The sequence below is a fragment of the Tenrec ecaudatus genome, chromosome 1 (assembly GCF_050624435.1).
Source record: "Tenrec ecaudatus isolate mTenEca1 chromosome 1, mTenEca1.hap1, whole genome shotgun sequence".
Classification (NCBI taxonomy): domain Eukaryota; kingdom Metazoa; phylum Chordata; class Mammalia; order Afrosoricida; family Tenrecidae; genus Tenrec; species Tenrec ecaudatus.
This window is the reverse complement of record NC_134530.1, coordinates 265,890,617-265,912,026: the sequence shown is the minus strand read 5'-3', so window position 1 is coordinate 265,912,026 and position 21,410 is coordinate 265,890,617. Positions and strand designations below refer to the sequence as shown.

Sequence of the window (21,410 nt, the reverse complement as noted above, 5' to 3'; positions counted from 1 at the left end):
CAAAAAGTGCACACATCTTAAATGTACAGTTTGAAGAATTTTCACAAATGAAATATCCCCAGGTTGCCAGCAACCAGACCAAGAAACAGATCATCTCCCTTGATGGCTCTTTTTGTTTAGCAACTTTCAACAGAACTACTGTCCCTACTTGAACAGCATAGGTTATTTTGCACTTTCTATACATGGTATCACACAGGTGGAGTATGCACTCTGCCGTATCTTGCTGTGTATCAGGCTGTGAGATTCACCCGAGCTGGAGTGTGTAGTTGTTCATACTTATTGCTGGGTAGTATTCCATTGTGTGAATCTACCATAAACCACTTGACATAGGCATCTGGGTACTTTCCAGTTTGGGGTTATGATTAAGGGATGCTTCTACAAACATTCGAGTACATGCCTTCTGGGGACTGTAAATACACATGTCTGTTGGTACACACCTAGGAATGGAGCTGTTAGAGCACAGGGGACACATATCCAATTAAAACTATTTCATGAAAGCATAAGGAATTTATTGGATGGAGCCTGGAGGATCAAATAGTTGACACAAAGGCTAGAAGGGTGACCTAGGGAATGGATGGGAGCTGAGACAACTCTATGGAGCCACAGAGAGACATAGGAATGTTTTAGCCGGGATTCTGCAGTCCCTGACTACCCTTGCAGGTGGATGCCATCATCTTTGCAGAGTGGTGGCCAGCCCTCGACACCACTGTCACAACCAGGAAATGAGTCTCATGGTCCTTTATTTCTGTGTCACGTTCTCCAAAATCCCAGATGAAGAGTCCACATAGACCCTGCCAGGTCATGGGCTACTCCTGCTGGTGCAGTGCAAAGGTGCACATAAGAGGCAGAGGTGCGACCAACATATAACCCCCTCCCAGGAATGTGAACAACGGAAAGTGGGTCAAGAGTGACAGAGGATGATGTAAGATATAAAAATAATAATCTATAACTTATCAAGGGTTCAGGAGGGAGGGTAGATGGGGAAGGGAGGGGGAAAATGAGGAGCTGATATCAAGGGCTCAAGTGGGAAGAAAATGCTTTGAAAGTGACGATGGCAGCATATGTACAGACATGCTTGACACAATGATGAATGTATGGATTGTGATAAGAGATGTAAGATCCCCCAACAAAAGTATTTAATTAAAAAAAGAGGGAGAGGTGTTTTCCTACCTCAGCGTTCACAGAGAACACGGCACTGCACACCACTAAATCTAAACACATGGAGTCATCTCCCTAGGTAGAAGGAGGATGTGTGTGTGTGTGACATTGGCCAAAATGAAAGTGAAACACGATTATGTATCCCTCCCCTTCCAATGGCTGCTACAGGGGTGAAGGTACTCACTCACACGTCTATGTGCCTCTGTCCATGTGTCTGAGGTTGCCATTGTCCAGGGGAACACTGACTTTGAGGGATGCTGTGAAGGGCCAGGAAATCAGACAAACTGTTGTAGGCTTGGATAGAAGAGGTATAATGTAAGTGTGTGTGTGTGTGTGTGTGTGTGTGTGTGTGAGAGAGAGAGAGAGAGAGGAGGAAAGGCAAGGAGAGACGAATGGGCACGGAACGTGGAGGGCTGGAGAAAGTAAGGACGGGCGAGGAGAAGGCTGAGCTACTGATAAAACATCAGCTTCGTGGCTGTCCTACCTTCCTGGCGTCTTTGATGTGATTTTAATGGACTGTGGTTTGCTTTATCAGGTTAATGTTGGCGCAGACAACAGAATAAAGGGCCCTTGGGCACAAAGCAAAACACAGCAAGACTTGGAATCTTATGGTCACATACAGCATATGATTCTTCTACAACGTGCGTACCCAGCTTTCCAACAGTACTGCATTATCAGTGAACTTTAATAAAACCAGGAGTGAGTTTCAACAAAAGAAGCAAAGAATTAAAATTTAGTAGTCATTAACAACAAGAGCAAGCAATTAATTGATCCAAAAATTATATTTGCTTCTTTGTAGGTAATTGTGCATTATTCCTCCAACTAAACCATCTTATCTTTGAAGCTGTTGCATTCTTTCCTGCTATATCCTGGCAATTAGTACATTCATGTGTTTTAAATAATAATAATCACCACTTTGATCTGTATAGCACCTTTCTGTTTCTTCCTAGGCAGTAATGCAGGGGTACTAATTACCATTATCTCCAAAGGGGAGAGTCAGATTTTAAGCAAATGACACTAAGTAAACTGAAACAAAGGACTATTTCCCCTGTGCCGCCTCCTTTTCTTTCTTTAGGGGTGGCAGGATTTTAGTCACACCTGCAGGATTGCCTCAGAAAACCAAGAGCTAATTCATGGCTGTCTAGCCTTTCTCTAGGGATCCAAGTATAGTTTTCTGTGAATTGCCAGGGTATGGGGTCAACGTGCTTTCTACTGACCAAAAAAGGCAAAGTGCACAGCTGAGGAGATGGTGGACAGCAGCACAAGGTCTGCATCCCGCTGTGATGCAGCTCAGGCGGCCTGCAGGTGGCAGTACTGGGTTAGGAGAGTATTCTGAGGTCAGACTTCCTACACTTAAATCCCAGCTTTCCCGTTTACTATCTATGGGCTAATTACGTAATCTCTCTGTGCCTCAGTTACTTAAACTTTGCCTCAGTTTTCATATCTCCAAAGCAGACACACACATACACACACACGCACACACACACGGAATGGTTGGGGGACTGAATGTTTCGACCAGGCCTGCTACATAGTAGGATGCTGCCATATTACTCACCCCTGAAAGGCATGGGGCACTCAGTCAAAGGCCCACAGGACTCACATACAGGGTGACCCTTGTTAATGCCAGGCAGGAGGAAGCAGGTGAAAATGGCTTACGGAAAGGGCACACAACTGCCTGGCAGGTTTAGCAGGTTGGCTAGAGGGCACAAGATGAGCAGTGGTCAGATGTACTAAAGTGTGCATTTGACATCTATGTTTGTTGGAAAAGGTCAATAACAAGCCTGGGGAAAGCAGGGAAAAGGACCCTCCAGCAGCATCTGGAAAATACAGTCTCAGGAGGATACAAACTGAGAAAATCATTCCAATCCTCTGGATGGTTTCCTTTAAATCACCCAAACTCACTGCTATAGAGTTGATTCTGAGTCACACTGACCCTATGGACAGAGTAAAAACTGTCCCCCTAGCCCCCACCCCACTTCTCGAGGGTTTCTGAGCCTGTATATCTTTAAAGGCGTGGAAAGCGCCATCTTTCTTCTACAGCGTGGCTGGATCCAAGCTGCTGGCTTTGTGGGTAACAAAGTGTAACCTGCGGCCACCGGGGCTCCTTTCCTTCAAACAGGGCGATGGAAAACCAGGCCAGAGAATTTCCAGGGAGGGAAGCAGAAACTTCCTACATATGCATCTTTCTGATGCTCACATTGGTCTAGTTTAATATGGAATTATTGTGAGTGGGGGAACATTGATCACAGCTTTCCTGCCTATAAAGTATCCACTGTCATATACTAAATAGTCTATATTTCTTTTTATTTGGTAATGAGTTACTTGGCTATGAAAAATACCTATTTTTTGCCAATCATGAAAACAAATGAAAATGAATCATAATGCAATGTGAAAAAACAAAAACCCAAAACAAAGTGAAAACCCAGGAAAGGCTAAGGAACTGCCGTGGCATGGGGGTGTGGGCCAGGCTTCATGGGGCTCAGAGCATGCACAATTTTGATGAGGGAGACTCATGGACCGACACAGAGACATTCCCTCATCCACGAAGTTAGAGGATGTTACAAAAGAACTTCTTCTCTCGGAAGGGGTTTTCTGACACGGGCACAGGGATGATGAGGGGGTCCTCCTGTATGTGGGCTTCACAGTACGCCAGCAAATCCGCAGCTGCCTGGGAGACCTGCAAGGAGCAGAGAGCACAGGGTCAGTGGGCATGATCTGCTGAGGTCCAGTACCTGGAGAACTCCAGATGCCACGTCATGCAGGTGTAGGGCTAATGCCAAGGCTATGCCCAGGCTGGAGGGAGACCAGTTTGCAGCCAGCTGCCTTAGCTGTTTGTGCAACCCAATGAATTCTCATGGCCCAAAATAGACAGAACATGTGCCTTTCTCAACAGAACCTACACTTAGTTGGTATTACCAGCACAAAATTGGAAATTAACATTTCCCTGTGGGAAGAGTTGTTTCTGAACAGAAAGTCTTGTCCCTTCATTTCCATCCCAAGATTCTCTCCTGGATGTTGATGTATAGTATATGAAAATGCCTTCCAACCCAGCTCAGGTCCCGCGTTACAGAAGAAAGCTGGAGACCAAGAGTGGAGTTCCAATGAGCATCACTAGACAGAAAAGGTTACATCTCCTTGTGCTGTGCACCGTGCTCGCCCAATGAGCGACCTGTGCATTAACTCCCCTGCCAATTAGACTGCTCTGACTACACGTGAATATTAGAGGCTCCCAGCAGGCCAAGGACATCCTTTCATTACTTTTTACTATTTAAATCTTCTCCAGGATGATAAAGACACTCCGTGACTGAGGGAAAAACAAAACAACTTATTGCTTCCGTGGCACGAAGCCACATACTTTCCCTTCTAGGATCTTAAAATGGATTCATCTAAAATTTAAAAAGATTCTACTTGTTCTTTACATTCCAGACTTTAGCGGGGCTGGATTCTTACAAACAATTCTAGTAGAGGAATATAGTAGAAATTGAACAGATGAATCAATGTCATGCTTAATAAGACCTACATTTGCTGGGACCGTGGCATGGAGGAAAGGGTATCAAAAAACATCAGGTTTCTAGTTCTGTTTCTGACTCTGAGCCAACTATTGGACCTTGGGCAAGTTATTCAAGTTCTCTGAGTTTTTATCGCCTTGCTTGCAAAATATAGGAGTGTTATATTTTTCTCATATATTCAACAAACCAAACTCGCTGCCCTCGAGTTGATGCCGACTTAGGGCCCATTATGGACAGTGTAGACTACCCCGTTGAGTTTCTGAGATTGTGAGTGTTTATGGTAGTAGAAAGCCCCGTATTCCTCCTGAGGAGGTGCTGGTGGTTTTGAACTGCTGACCTGGCCGAGTGCAGCCCAACTCATCACCACTACACCAATACGGCTCTTTCCCCTTTGATTCCAATAGTCTATGAGCGTACCGTGGTGAGTATTTCTGATCCTAAATCAATGTTCACTTCAGTTGAGTGGGGATGTTTGAAGTGTGTAGTGATTGACAAGACTCCTCATACAGGGTTCTTCTAGATAAAGCAGACGCCATTTTTACAGACTCAATGAGAACAGGATTGCAGGGAAAGTGCGAAGCTATCACAGTAACAGGAGTACAAGAGCAGGGAGCATACACATGCACACAGGACTCACACAGGAGCGTGTCAGGCCCAGGCTGAGAGTAGGAGCTGTGAGTCTTACATGCACTATGCACTGTTGCTGTCGCCTTCTGAGCTAAACCAGTGCTTTCCGCAGCTGCTGTCTTGACCCCTCTCCTCTGTTCTTTGATTCTGAGTCCAGAGATGCAGATACTGCTGGGCTATCCCCCAATACTTGTGAATTTCCCTAGTGGCCCTTCTGGCAATCACTTTACTGCTACCCTGGCCAGCCCACACTAATGGGTTCTCAGGTTGGGACAGACCACTGTCCTCTAACATCTACCTAAGTGCTTCTCTGAGGACTTTTAAAACTTGGTCCTTGACTTCCTGGTGGTTCACTTAAGAATGCCTTATCTGACCATGACCCCTCTCAAATATTCTATTTTCTTATTTTCACTTTTTGGACATGCTCCAGTTTATTTCAAATTTTCTATAAAACATATTATTTCACTGGGAAAGTATTTATTGGGAATCAGCTTTTTAGCTAATTGAGATAGCACAAATTGTGACTCAGCAAGTCTATGAGTAGAACAAGGAAGAATTGGCCCATCAGGTTTCCAAGGTTGTAATCTTTATAGAAGCAGACAACTACATCTCTCTCACTCAGAGCAGGTGGTGTAGTGTTTCCTGAAGTGGATGATACTACTGGACCAATCCTGGGTGGCTGCAAAAGCAGATACCTACAATTTATCTTGGATAATGGCCTTTTTAGCTGTCAGGGAGTTGCTGTGTCTTTTTTGTTTTGTTTTTCCTTTCTGAAAAGGGGGCAGTACACAAATTAAGTTTGGGAACCCACGAGTTATTGGGTTCAAATCTCTCGCCTTTCAATGAACAGCCAAGCACTTACCACTGTACCACCAGAGCTCCTTAGTAGGTGCTAAACCAGCAAAAGAGATGGCTGCATTCCACTGTGGTTCCCTGAAGAGCGCCAACGAAACATACACTAGTTGCTGTGGAATCGGGCCGGACTCCTAGTGGCTCTCTGTGCGTCAGAGGAGAACTGCGCTGCGTGGGGTTTTCAGTGACTGATGTTTCACAAGTTAAGCACCAGGCCTTTCTCAAGAAGGACTTCTTGAGGCTAGACTCAAACCTGTAGCCTTTTTGGTTAACAGCCAAGGTTATGAAGCATTTTCACCCCCCAAAACCCATCTCTGTCCCACAAGGTAGCAGCTACCTTGGTAAATCTCCCACTTTATCCATAGATGAGGCCTTAGCATCAGAGGCCTGGAAGCATGGTTTTCTAGCACATCGAGAATGGCTCTTTGGTGGCAAACTCATGTTAAACAAGTTCAAGACACACTTGTATCAAGCCATAATAAAAATAAAAGGTAACATTTACTGAATGCCTACTATGTGCCAGGCAGTATGCTAAATGCATCATATGTATCCCCTCATTTAATTATTTTAATAAGTACTATCTTTTATAGCCATTATATAGGTAAAGGGACTGAGCCACAAGGTTAAGAAACCTACCCACGATCACTCTTGTAGTAAGCTAACACTGGACCCAAGAAGTCATAAACACAATGCAACAAATGTCACCTTGCTCATTAGTAATGACAACTCTACCAATATAGTGGGCCAGAACACTTTTGTCCTGCTGGCCTTTTGTCCACCCATTCTTTATGTGGACAAGCTACCTCGGAAGTCATATGAACGAAGGAAGTCTCATACCTAAGTTGCATCTCATGTTTTATATATATAATAGAGGGACACTCTGTCTAAGGAAACCCTAAGTCTCCTAAGCTGGGCCATACTCCGTTCCTGATGCCTTGGGTAGAAACTACCAACCAGTGCTTCCAAGACCCTCCTTATGTGAGGCTTGTGTGGCTGATCACCCCCTTATAGAGTCTGTCTCCAACAGTGAGCCAATCGCCCTATGGAGTCTGCTTCCAACAGTGAGCCAATTTGGCCAGAGGTTGGCTTGCTAAATTAGCCCTCACCATGCTCCTCCTCTGGTAAGTTTGCTTGTACTTGTCTAGCCCTTCAAGTGTGAATTTGACTAGTTTAATTCTGAGAGTCCCTCGAGGGGGCGCATCACTGGTCCGCCCCACTGCACTATTAACCATTGCATCACTGCCAATGAAGCTGGAGGGCCAACCCACTGCCACGGAGTCGATTCCAACTCATGCAGCTACCCCTTGGGGTTTCTGAGGCTGTAAATATTTACAGGTGCAGAAAACATCATCTTTTCCCAGCAGAACAACTAGTGGGTTTGAACTGATCACCTTGCTGTTAGCAGCCCAGCCTATAAACCACTGTACCACCAGGATCCTTGCCTTTGGCAGAAGGAACTCAAAACATGTTGGAGCTCAGAGGATTGTCTAGTGGAAGCAAGACTGGACTGGGCCTACATGCCCATAACTCAGTAGTGAATCTTTTTTCTTTACAGCCAGTATCTGTAATCCCTAACAAATCTTCCTTTAATGGGTTTGTTCGTTTTCTTACCACCTCTCAAAGTGATATCACATGCTTTTTCCCCCCAGGAAAACAAATCTTTCCCTAGATTGCTTCCTTTTATTGTGTTGTTTTCAGGTCATAGTTGCATTTTCTTACTTATAACGACACTCCTTTGGATTGTTGTGTCCTGTCCATGTAAAACAAGAATGAATAATTACAATATCAGTGTCTAGTAATAAGTGCCCAGTTTAACCAAATGTGTGGGCTTAGGTTGGTTCCTTGTAATAGTAGTCTCCTAGGCATACTCAGGTAGGCTGAAAAATATCACGTCCCCTTGCAAGCAGCTGTGTTTAGTAGTGTCAGTTAAGGTACAGCAAAGTGATAAAGAGATTTATCTACCTTAACTGCCAGCACTCTGATTTCACATTGAGCCCTAGTGGCCTAGCGGATTATGCTTTGGACTGCTAACCGCAAGTTCCATAGTAACTGTTCTTCTGCAGAAGAAGGATACAGCATTCTACACTCCTAAAGATTTAGTCTTGGAAATGCACAGGGACAGCTCTTCGCTGTCCTATAGGGTCATTATGAGTCAGAAATGACTCTATGGAAGTTAATTTTTTTTGTCAATAGCCATTGGAATGTGCCATGCTCATCTAAGTACCGTGGTTGGCCTCTCAAGTTTTTGCCATATGATCTGAAGAAATAAATATAGGCAATGAACATACAGGAGGAAATATCTAGTGACCTATTTCAGTAAAGATTACAGTTTATGAAGCCCTGAAGGGCAGTTCTACTTTGCCACACAGGGTCACGGTGAGTCAAAATTGACCCAATGGCAAATAACAACACACCAACAAATGAACACCTGATAAGCCTTCCACATTAAAGATGAGACCTAGACACACAGCTTAGTGTCCAGGCATGATTTAATCTCAGCCAACTCCTTAAATTGAGTTGGAGGGTTTTCTTAATCAGCCTTAGATTTATTTTTGTGGTTGGAGCTTTCTGTGCACATAAAATACAGGCTACAACATTGCCAAATCCCATAAAGCATTTGCCATCTTTGAGACATAAGATATGAGAGAACTTCAAAAAGTTCATAGAAATAGTCTATTAACTTTTAATTTTATTTTTTCATGAATGTTTTGAAGCCCTCTCATATAATTAGCTTTCAAAGATAAGGTTCTGTTTTGATTTCAAGTGTAAAACTATCTTATCTTTATGCTGTTTCCCTCAAGTCTAAAGTTTGTTTTCCCTAAAGTCCTCAGGATGCCCACAACCTCACTGCGTCCTCTTCGCAGTACTGAGCTAAGTTATAAGAAAACAGATGTCAAAAAGAGTTGGTCACCAGGGAACAACTGTGGAAATTTACCATTATGCTTCAGAGTAAAAGAGGTGATTAAAACAGCTCAAGTTAGCACATCATCCTGTTATCTGCACTATAATTATAGGCTTCAATGATGGGGGAAAATGTTGCAATTACTATAGTCACATTCCATGACAAGACGGATGACATAATTACTATTCTGGCTGTGGTACCCACTGCATTTATCATTTGCTTCTAAAGCACAGACTCACATTTATTTCTCAGAAAAGCTAGTCTATCTAACAAGACTACTTGGAACCAACAAAAAGCCTCTGTGTTGGCTGTGACTGTATTTCGCTCAACCCCAAGAAAACAAAGCCAGGCTCTAGTCCACGAGCAGAACCTGGTTGCAGCTATGTCTACATTCGACCATGGTGAAATGACATCTTTTATATGACTGAACATGGTGTATGCTCCAGTGTTAAGATATAACAAATCAGTTATTTCCAATGTGATCTTCAGGGCAAATTAGGTCTATGACTCATCTCCAAATTTTAAGCAAATACTGCAGGGTGAATACTTGTGGATCTTTTTCTAACACTATAAAATTTTCAGATCAACACATTAGTTCCTAAAGGTAATTTTCATATATTACCATACTCAATACTCATTTCTCAATATGCTTAGGGTCTAAAGATCAGGTTGTTATGTGAAAATCAACATTATGGATCAAAAATGGATCACAAAATAAGGGATGACAACATTATTACATAACTGCCAAATTATATTACATAATTGCCAAACCAATTTGGTCCTACCAAATTGACACATAACCTTAACCATCACAGTCAGTGTTACTCTTACCTCACATCTCAGTATTCATTACTGCCAGACACAAATCTTCAATGAACAAAATAGAAGAGTAGATTTCTCATAATTATAAATGTGAAATGTCAGATAACCAGATAGATATACAGTAAGTAAGGAGTAGGTGTACTTTGTTTTCTACTTGATCCAGTCATTACTTTGTAATGGTTCAGATTGATATAGCCATTTCCCAATCATTGATAAATGATGGCATTAGGAGAGGCTGTGCTCACCTAGTAGGTCTTGGGTTTAAGACAGTGCCTGGTTGGGAACAGACCGGGGTTATATATGGAGGTGGACACCAGAGCCTCTGGTGATGGTGCTGAGAAGGATATGTGTGCATAAATAAATAATGCAACAGAGTATGATCCTCTCTGAGTTCTAAAGTCTAGTGTCCATAATAGTGGGTTAACCAGCACCAGCTGCCATCAAGTAAATTCTGATTTATGGAGACTCCCCTGGGTATCAGAGTAGAACTATGCTCCATAGAGTTCAAAAACATTTTTTTGTTTATGAATCCCCTGGTAATACCAAAAATATACTTTGGAGACAAAGTGTGGCACCCCATTAGACTCAACTGGAAAACACTCGTAAAGGCCAACAAACAGACCTTGAACAATTTATAGGCTTTTCCATTTTTGTCAGTGGCTTTCTTTGTTGTTTTATTGGCCTTGACTTCCTTTGTTGTTTTGTTTGGCTTTGCCTGTTTTTTGTGCTTATTAATGTCTCTGAATGTCTATCTAGATAAGATAGGCAGGATAAACAATTCAGAGATGAAAAGAATGGGGGGATATGGAAGAAAGGGAGGTTGGAGAAAGGAAGGAGGTGGGGGGAAACCAACCCAGGGGCAAGGGAACAACAAGTGAGCTAAAATCAATGGAGAGAAGGGGTTTAATCAAGGGCAATGTAGCAGCAAGGAATTATTAAACCTCCATGAAGACCGAACATAATGGCAGGACAAGAGAAAAGTAAGAGGAAATAGAGGAAAGAACCACAAAGCAAAGGAAATTTTTATAGGTTTAAATACAACTATGTACATATGTAAATATATATATATTTGTGCTTATTAATGTCTCTGAATGTCTATCTAGATAAGATAGGCAGGATAACCAATTCAGAGATGAAAAGAATGGGGGGATATGGAAGAAAGGGAGGTTGGAGAAAGGAAGGAGGTGTTTTATATATATATATATAAATATAAAACGAAAGGGGAATAGAATTATGTACTCATATTTGTATGTTAGGAATTAAGGTTACAGGTGGACATGGGCTTCAACTCAAGTACTTCCTCAATATAAGAACACTTTGTTCTAATAATCTGGCATTCTGTGATGCTCACCTTCCCCACACACTTGCTGAAGACAAAATGGGCACATAAGTAAATGTGGTGAAGAAAGCTGATGGTGTTCTGCTATCGAAAGATATAGCATCTGAGGTCTTTAAGGCTTGAAGATAAACAAGCAGCCTTCTAGCTGAGAAGCAACAAAGCCCACATGGAAGAAGCACACCAGCCTGTGTGATCATGAGGTGTCGATGGGATCAGGTATCAGGCATCTAAGACCCAGAACAAAAAAATACCCAATGTGAATGGGAGGGGTGATGGGGACATGGAGTGGAGACCCAATGCCCATCTGTAGCCAATTGGACATCTCTCTCACTCTCTCTTCTGTGGAGATATAAACAATACCCTCCCCTTGGATAGGTTAGTGTCCTGCTCACCCCCAACCCATGTCTTTTTTCCCCTCTTCCTTTGGCCCTCCTATTTAGTTGGCTGCCGTATGTATGCTTGGATTGGGTTTGGCCCCTGCTTTAGTAGCTGGCCCTCACCCCAGGATGTATGTATATAGTAGCTTTTCCCCTATGCCCCATTTTTTTAAGCTTACCTCAGTGGACTCATGTTGTACTTGTCCTTATGTGTTAGCTTACTTCACTTAGCATGATTTCCTCCAGTTCTTCCCATGAGGCAATGTGCTTCATGAGTTTATGGCTGCTTTTTAGGGATACGTAGGACTTCACTGTATGTATGTACCACCGTTTTTTAATCCATTTGTTTGTTGATGGAAATTTGGGTTGTTTCCAACTCCTTGAAATTGTGAACTGTGCCGTGATGAACATTGGAGTATAGATGTCTGGCTGTGGTTTGTTTCTTGCCTCTTCTGGGTATATGCCCAGTAAGGGGATTGCTGGGTCATATGGTAGCTCAATTTCCATCTGTTTTAGATACTGCCAAATCGATTTCCATAGTGACTGTACATACCTACAGGTCCACCAGCAGTGGACGATAGTTCCTATCTCCCCACGGCCCCTCCAACACTTGTTACTTTCTGATTTTTTGAATTGGGCTATCTTTGAGGGGTGTTAGGTAGTTTCTTATAGTTGTTTTAATATGAATTTCTCTTATGGCTAATAATCGGGAACATTTTCTCATATGTTTATTGGCCATTTTGATTTCTGTCCCTGTGAAATTAGTCTCTACTCCATGCTACCCGCCCCCATTCACATTGGGTATGCTTTTGTTCTAGGTCTTAGATGCCTGATATCTGATCCCATTGACACTTCATGATCCCACAGGCTGGTGTGCTTCTTCCATGTGGGCTTGGTTGCTTCTCAGCAAGAAGGTCGCTTATTTAGCTTCAAGACTTAAAGACCCCACATACTATATTTTTTGATAGCAGGGCACCATCAGCTTTCTTAACTCCTGTGAAACTTCTGTTCAGGTCCTTTGCCTACCTCCTTAGTGCTCCATAGAGTTTTCAGTGCCTTTTTTAAAAAGTAGAGTTCCAGGTCTTTCTGTTTTTTCTTTTTCTTTTTAAAAATCATTTTATTGGGGGCTCATACAACTCTTATCACAATCTATACATGCATCCATTGTGTCAAGCACATTTGTACATTTGTTGCCATCATCACTCTAAAAACATTTGCTTTCTACTTGAGCCCTTGGTATCAGCTCCTCATTTTTCCCCCTCCCTCCCCCACAAACCCTCGATAATTTATAAATTATTATTATTTTGTTATGTCTTACACTTCCAAGGTGCCTCTAAGTAGACTCGAACTGCCAACCTTTGGGTTAGCCATTGAGTATATTAACGGTTTGAACAAAACAATCCATTGTATTAAGTAGATTCTGATCCACTGTGACCTTATAGGGCAGAGTAGAACTGTCTCATAAGGTTTCCAAATATGTTACCTTTATGGAAACAGAGTGCCACAGTGTGGTAGTCATCTAATCTGGTGTCAATTTGAGGATTAAGAATGTAGGGGTGGAGTCTAGCCCATCAATCTGGAGATAGCCAATAAGACCTGTGTGGGCATGGCCTTCTCCTGAGAATTCTGGGAAATCCGGTACTTCCTTCTTAGAGACAGGAGACACTATCTCTCTCTCTGCTCACACCTTGGGAGACATAGCAGTTGACAAGACACATGGACTCACCCTGATGCAGAGACCCCTGCCAATGCTGACATGTTTCCAAATGACACTGGATCGAAGGACTTTCTACCCACTGGCCTGTGATCTTCTACAACTGGCATCATTGCATGTATTTCGTGAGTCTGAAGAGGACTTAATAGATTGCTATCAGACATATGGGCTAGTATCAGACTTATGGACTTGATCTGGGTAGGCTGGGATGTTTTCTCAATGTTCAATTGCTCTTATATATAAATCTTTTTCTTATAAACATATGTGTGTCCATGGATTTGTTTCTCTAGTCTACCTAGACACACATACACACACACACACACACAGCTTTCTCCTTGGAGTTGCTGGTGGGTTGGCATTGTCAACTTCGTGCTTGGCAGAAGAGTGTCTAGCCCTGCACTACCAGGGACTTCTAATAGTGGATTAACCATGGTTTATATATTGCACTATTAACTGCAAGGTCAGCAGTTGGAAACCCCCAGCCACACTGTGGGAGAAAGATGAGGCTTTCTAGGCCTGCAAAGAATTACAGCCTCAAGAATCCACAGGGGCACTTCTACCCTGCCCTATAGTGTCTATGGTTGGAGTCAACTTGATGGCAGAGAGTCTGAGATCTTTGTGTTTTTATTATCGTTAGCATAAATGTTCTCTACATGCCATATCAAAATGTGACTGTACATTGTGAGGTACATCTCCAAGGGAACCTGTCAGAGTTGTTATTATGTATCCTTTATCATAAGAACAGCAAACCTCTTGGTTAGCTTGTTTACCATAGGGCTGACCCAGATATACCTGGACCTTGATATAAACAAATATTTTGCTAGGTTGGCACATGTTCCATCTGATTCTGAATACCTTCCAGTGTAGACATTCACTGACATTCAAAAAACAAGCCATAAGTTAGGAATTTCACAAGCTTACCAAAAGAAAGCCTTGTAACAGAGACTAATGAGCCAGCAAATGATTTCTAGAAACTAGAGATGGAAGACGAACATGACAAGAGCCCTGAATTCAGGTTCTAGCTCTGGGAGGATTTTGAGAATGTAGTGGCACTCTTAGGGAGGACTCTACCACTGGGTATAAGGCAAGAAGTAATGCCCCAGTGCTCAGCTGTGTCATCCAGGCAAAATCAACACTGGGCCCTTAATTTTCACTCTTGTCAATGGGAACATGCTGGCTTGTCATTACACATACAGAGTGTTATTATTTCATTATTTATCTGTCCATATTCTATTAGGATGAAAGGATATGTGATACATAGATATGAAAAAAATTATCAGAAATTATTAAAACACATGGATGCTCAAGGTGTCCATAACCAAAATTTCCCCCTTTGGTGGAATATCTCCCTTTCTTTTTCTAATGTACTTTGTATATATTAGGTATATGCAAGAGAGCTCTCCACCGCATCTATTTACAGATATGGAATAGGCCACACCCCCAAGGAGTTGTCATCAGGTTGTAACCTAAGTAAGGGATTGCTTGGAGTTGTTTACCTTAGGTTAGGTCACATTATGGGGGCGTCCTTACTGACAAACTACTGAAGATCCTGGTCCAGCCAAGTTGACACAAAATCTATTACAGGTACCTTTCACGTTCTACTTCTAATGCTCTGTTTTACTCTCAATGTTCTATACCTGGATTTAATGAAATATTTCCCTCCTTTTAGCTGAACACAGTACTAAAATTGCTTATTCTAATCACCCTTTCTTTGAGTTTTTATTTCTAAATTCATTTGTAGAAAGTTATCACTTAAATAGTTTCATTAAGAAATCTAGATGAAAGCACCAACATTTTTTGATAGGAGACAAGTGAAGAAAAGTTGGAGAGAGCACATCACTCCATATAGTCAATACCAGACATTGAAAAGGTAAAATCTCACCGATGAAGCACATAACGTTCCTCTAGTTCTCTAATGCTTCCTCTCTGCCCACTATCATGACCCCAAATCTACCTTACAAATTCAGCTAGACCAGAGCATGTACACTGGTACAGATGAGAGCTCGCAACACAGGGACTCCAGGACAGATAAACTCTTTAATCATCTGTGAGTAAAAATGATGCCCTTTTGATTTTGCTATTTTTCAATTTTTTGCTAGAAGTACCATATTTTGCAGAAGTCCCACTCATTTTCTAATTGTTTTAGCAACTGGCTTTGACTTCATACTTTTCTGTTTGACTTAAAAAACAAATCAGTAGTATTTTGTCTTTTGGAAAAAACAAAACCATAAAAATACACACATTTTGTTCTTTCAAAAGAATCCATAAACTGGCAGGGCTGCTTATAACTTCTAGGAAGTCCTAGAAAAAATGCATTAAATACGTATCTGTTAGAAGAATTACAAGGAAAACACTCTGTGCAAATACAAATGTAAGAACCAAAGGTGGATACCCAAAGGACTGTCTCTGCAAACTTGTTTATTCACTGTTTGGCTCCACTAATTTGGACTTTGGATAATCCAGGCTGATGGAGGAAACCAGCAGCTAGATCATCGCAATCTAACTTACAGATAGGCATATGTGGAATGTATAATTGCTATGTAGTGTGTCTATGTAAATCTATAGTTACATTTTACATTGAACTAGTTCCTGTGGCGTCAGTGCTGACTCATAGTGACCTTGAATGTGTCAGAGTAGGACTATGTTTCACAAGGCTTTCTAGGTCTGATTTTTGTGAAACAGATTGCCAGGTCTTTCTTCTGAGGCACCTTTGCATGGACTCATACTTCCACCCTATCAGGTAAAAGAAATCAGCACCACTCAGCAACATAATTTGCATTAGGTTGTTAGAATTGAAATACAGGAAGACAGACAGTCTATACAAAATGAACAGGGTACCCGTGGATAATTATATCTACAACAGTAGTACCAAAACGCAAAATCCTAGGTTTGTAACACAAGATGCTGGAGGGTGATGGTGGGCACAAGCCTATGGAAAAAGAGAAAGCATTCCTATTCTGTTGATTTCACTAAGGGGTCACTGTTCTCCTCATGCAATAAACGCCTACCCTTTCACATGACACATGAGATTAATGGAGCCCTGAAGGTGGGGTGGCATCTCTGGTGAAAGGTGTTTCCTAAAGAAAAAATTATTTTTAAAAGTAGCTTTATTTTTTTTACAATAAAACTTTTGTTATTTATTTTTAAAAGATGGATGTAAAAATCATCTAGAAACCTATCATTTGAAGATAACCTTTCTATACATATTACTACATATATTTATAGAAATAATTTTAAATATGAGTATAGACTACCACCATGCTGTTCTTAACTTGCTTTTTTCACTCATAATTGGTTTTTGAAAAATGTTACCCCTTGGACAGGAGCCTGGTGGAGTAGTGGTCATATGTTGAGCTGTTAACTACAAGGTCAGCAGTTTGTAAACATGAGGCACTAATGCAGGAGAAAGATGAGGTTTTCTACTCATATAAAGATTTACAGTCTCAGATGCCCAGCAGAGCAGTTCTAAACAGTCTTATAGGGTCACTAGGACTTGATGGAAATGAGTGAATTTTTTGAGTTTCAAAGACTGTATTACACCAGTTTACATCCTAACCAGGAAAATACCAAATGCTCATTTCCCCAGGTAGCAAGTAGCAAAAGGTTTTTGGTTTTTTAATTAAGGGATTTTTGCCATGTAGAAGTTTTTGTTGTTCTTGATTAATTTTTATATTTCCCAATGCAAAGTTTGGCGCCAAACACAATGTAACTCTCCTAACATATGAAAATGAATGATACTCTCAGCATACGGGCTGTGATGAACCTGTGTTAGCTCCTTTACCAACCAGCCCAGGCTCAAGCTTTTGGCATGGAAGCATCATTACTTTTATTTATTCATTTACTTAAATAAAATATGACATGGATCAAAGTTTAGAGAGCCCTTATGTACAATCCAACAAAACACTGCCTGGTCCTGTGCTATCCTCACAATTATTCCTATGGCTGAGCCATCGCTGCAGCCAGTGTGTCAACAATCCATCTCCTTGAGGCCCTTCCTCTTTTTGCTGCCCCTCCCCCCCCCACTTTACTAAGCACGATGCCCTTCCCCAGGCACTGGTCTCTCCTGACAACATGTCCAAATATGTAAGATGAAGTCTCACTATCTTTGACTCTAAGGAGCAATCTAGCCATACTTCTTCCAAGACAGACCAGTTTGTCCTTTTAGCAGTTCATGGTACATGCAACCTATAGTCATCTCCAGCACAATTCAATCACATCAATTCTTCCTCAGCCTTCCTTATTCAGTGTCCAACTTTCACATGCTTATGAGACAATGGAAAGTACCACAGCTTGGGTCAGGTGCAACTTAGACCTCAAAGAAACATCTGCTTTTCAATACTCTAAAGAGGTCTTGTGCAGCAAATTTACCTAATGCAATTTGTCTTTTGATTTCTTGACTGCTGCTTCCATGAGCATTGATTGTGGATCCATGTAAGACAACATCCTTGACAACTTCAACCTTTTCTCTATCATGATGTTACAGTTTTGTCTAGATGTGAGGATTTGGGTCTTCTTTTCACTGAGTTGTAATCCATACTAAGGGCTGCAATCCTTGATCTTCATCAGCAAGTGCTTTAAGGTCTCTTCTCTTTCAGCAAGAAAGGCTGTCATCTGAATATTGCAGGTTGTTAATATATCTTCCACCAATCCTGATTCTTCTTCATATAATTCAGATTCTCTATTTGTTCAGCATACAGATCAAGTAAGTATGGTGGGAAGATACAACCCTAATACACACCTTTTCTGATTCAAAACATGTCGTATTCCCTTCTTTTGCTCACACACTTGCCTCTTGATGCATGTACAAGTTCTGCATGATAACAATGAAGTGTTCTGGAATTCCCAATCTTTTCAAGTTTGCTTATGGTTCACACCATCAAATGCCTTTTCAGAGTCAATGAAACACAAGTCAACATCTTTCTGGTATTCTCTGCTTTCAAACAAGATTTATCCAACATCAGCAAGGATGTCTCTTCTCCCACGTCCTCTTCTGAATCCAGCCTGAATCTCTGGCAGCTCCCTGACAATGCACTGCTGCAACTGTTGAATGATTCTTAGCAATATTTTACTTGCATGTGATATTAATAATATTGTACTATTATTTGAGCATTCTGATGGGTTACCTTCGTTAGAATGATTACAAATATGGATCTCTTCCAGTTAGTTGGCCAAGTAGCTGTCTTCCTAACATCCTGGCATTCATGAGTAAGTGCTTCCTTAGCTGTTGAAACATTTCAGTTGGTGTTTCATCAATTCCCGGAGCCTGTTTCTGGCTAATGCTTTCAGTGCAGCTTGAACTTCCTTCAGCACCATTGGTTCTTGCTCATATGCTACTTCCTGAAATGGTGAAATATCAACTAGTCCCTTTTGGCATAGTGACTTTGTATTCTTTCCATCTTATTTTTGATGCTTCCTGCATCATACAATATTTTGCTCATAGAATCTTTCAATATTACAGCTTAGGGCTTGAATTTTTTTGAGTTCTTTAAGTTTAAGATATGCTTACAGTGTTCTTTTAAGTCTTCTTTTAAAAAATCATTTTATTGGGGGCTCATACAACTCTTATCACAATCCATACACACATCAATCGTGTAAAGCACATTTGTACATTCATTGCCCTCATCATTCTCAAAACATTTGCTCTCCACTTAAGCCCTTGGCATCAGCTCCTCATTTTACCCCCTTTCTCCCTGCTCTCCCCCCTCCCTCATGAACCCTTGATAATTTTTAAATGATTGTTTTGTCATATATTTCACTGTCCAACATCTCTCTTCACCCACTTTTCTGCTGTCCATCCTCCAGGGAGGAGGTTATATGTAGATTCTTGTTCTAACTCTAGTATTGTGCACATTCATCATAATATTTTACTTAGTATCCTCAAGCTACTTATTCTGTAGTATCCATTCTTGTCTCCCATTATTTATGTTAGTCATCTTGAAGTCTATTGTTTATCAGAGATTATTATTGCTCCTTCTGCCTTTTTATGATTGCCATTGGCTTGGTAGATTTTTCATCATCCCTTGATGTTTTTTAGTCTATTTTTGTCTTTCAGTTACGGTATGTCTCTGATAGGCAGCACATTGATAGGTCTTGTTTTCTAATCCAATCTGCTTCTCCCTGTCTTTTGATTGCTGTATGTAACACATTGCCACATAGTGTCATGTCGTTATTGATATATGCAGATTTGTTGCCGTTGTTGTGCTATGTTTGTGTTTGGTTCTTGTCTCTTTTTGGTATAGTCTCACTGCTGCCTTTTCCCTCCTCTATTGCTGTGTTCTTTTGAGCGCTGCTTTCATTGTATTGGTCTCTGGGTGGTGGTGTGCTTGTGATGCTCTCAGGCTTCTCTGTTGTTGAGTCTCTGTCCATAGTGACCTGGTTAATATATTTTTGTAATGCTGGTCTTCTTTTTAACAAATCCCTTTAGCTTTTCCTTATCTGGAAATATCCTTGTTTCCCCCTCATATCTGAGGGACAATTTTGCTGGATATAAGCTTTTTGGCTGGTGTTTTTTTTTTCTTTCAGAATTTTTGCTTGTATAGTTCCTGCTGATATGTCTGAGCTTATCCTTATTGGTTTTCCTTTGTGACTTCTTTTTTCTCTAGCTACCCTCAGAATTCTCCTTTTCCTTGAAATTGGAGCATTTGACTACAGTGTGTTGTGATGCTGCTTTCTTTCAATGTTTATGATTTGGTGTTTGCTCCTCCTATGCAATGTCGTGAAATGTTCTTGTGTGACTCCTTGTACTTTTTTTCTATAAATTTTTCTGCTCATCCCCCTTGATCCAGTTACCAAATGAGACACAGGTTATTTCTCATGATAAAGTCCTACATTATTCTCAAGCTTTCTTCTGATTCCTTCGCTTTTTTGTTGTAATCAGAGTGATTGTCCTTGAGTCAGTTCTGTCTCACTGATTTGATTTTACTTTTCCTCTGTTCTCTTCTTCAAGTCTTTTACTCTGTTGCCTAATTCTGTTCATCTCCTGAGATTCCTTTTGGTTTAAGGATTTTAATTTTTCATTTTCTTCCATACCCCCCCCCCCCCATGAAAGTACCTCACATCTCGTGAAAGGACACAAACATCTTGCTTTCCAGAGTACTCCATTGGTTTGGGATGTTTGTGTTGGTTTTACTGATTTTGGTGTGTTTGTTTTATTGTGACTTACAGCTGTTTTCTCAGTATTGTGGTGCTTTTCAGTTAGTAGTTGTGTGCTTAACAACTGTGCCACCAGGACTCTTGTATTTATAAAAACAGCTGGGTTGAGAAAGATCATAATGTAGTAGTTACATCTGGGTAATATATTGTTGAGTGTCATTGAGTCAATGTCTACTAATAACACCAGTGCGACAATATCATGTCCTCATAAAGTTTTCTTGGCTTTTATCTTTATAGAAGCAATTATCCAGGTCTTTCTTCCTCAGAGAAGCTGTGTGGGTTTTGGTTAGCAGATGAGCCCTTACACATTGTGCTACTGCGGTTCTTTAATAGTATTTTAGATTACTTAAAATTTCTTCATACTTTTTTCATATTTTCTGAAGTAGGGAGATACTATTTTTACTTTCAAAATAGGAATTAAAGCATCTAGAAAATTTTTTTTTAAAAAAGCATCTAGATCAGGGTACTGACTTTCTCCCATTCTCATTTCAAGCTAGTGGAAGTTCTACATTTTTAAATTTTTTTGAGGAGCTTTGAGTATGTTGGTGTTAGGAGCTGTTGAGTCAGTGTAGGTTCATAGTGACCTTACATACAACATAAGGGAATATTGCTTGGTCTTGTACCATCCTCACACCCTGTTATGTTTGAGCGCATTGTTGCATCCACTGGTCCAATCCATTTCCTTGATGATCTTTTTTTTTTGCTGACCTTCTACTTTACCACGCATGATGGCCTTTTCCATGGACTGGTCTCTTCTGATAATATGTATAAAGTATGTTGGACAAAACCTCGCCATTCTTGTTCTGTGGTGCATTCTAGCTGTATTTATTTCAAGACAGACTTGTTTGTTCTCCTGGTAGTCCACAACACTCAATATTCTTTGCCAGCACCGTAATTCAAATGCATCAATTCTTTGTCAGTCCTCTTTAACCATTGTTCAACTTTCACAAGCATATGA

At 41.0% G+C, this 21,410-nt stretch overlaps 1 protein-coding gene across 1 annotated transcript in view; it reads right to left on the bottom strand.

The window, feature by feature from the left end:
• The window catches only part of GNG4 (G protein subunit gamma 4), a 93,341-nt gene continuing 71,931 nt past the window's right edge, over positions 1-21,410 (bottom strand). The window contains exon 4 of the mRNA XM_075532191.1: positions 1-3,835. Within this exon, the coding sequence (XP_075388306.1) occupies positions 3,707-3,835 (129 nt within the window). The 3' untranslated portion in view covers positions 1-3,706. The remainder of the gene's footprint in view (positions 3,836-21,410) is intronic.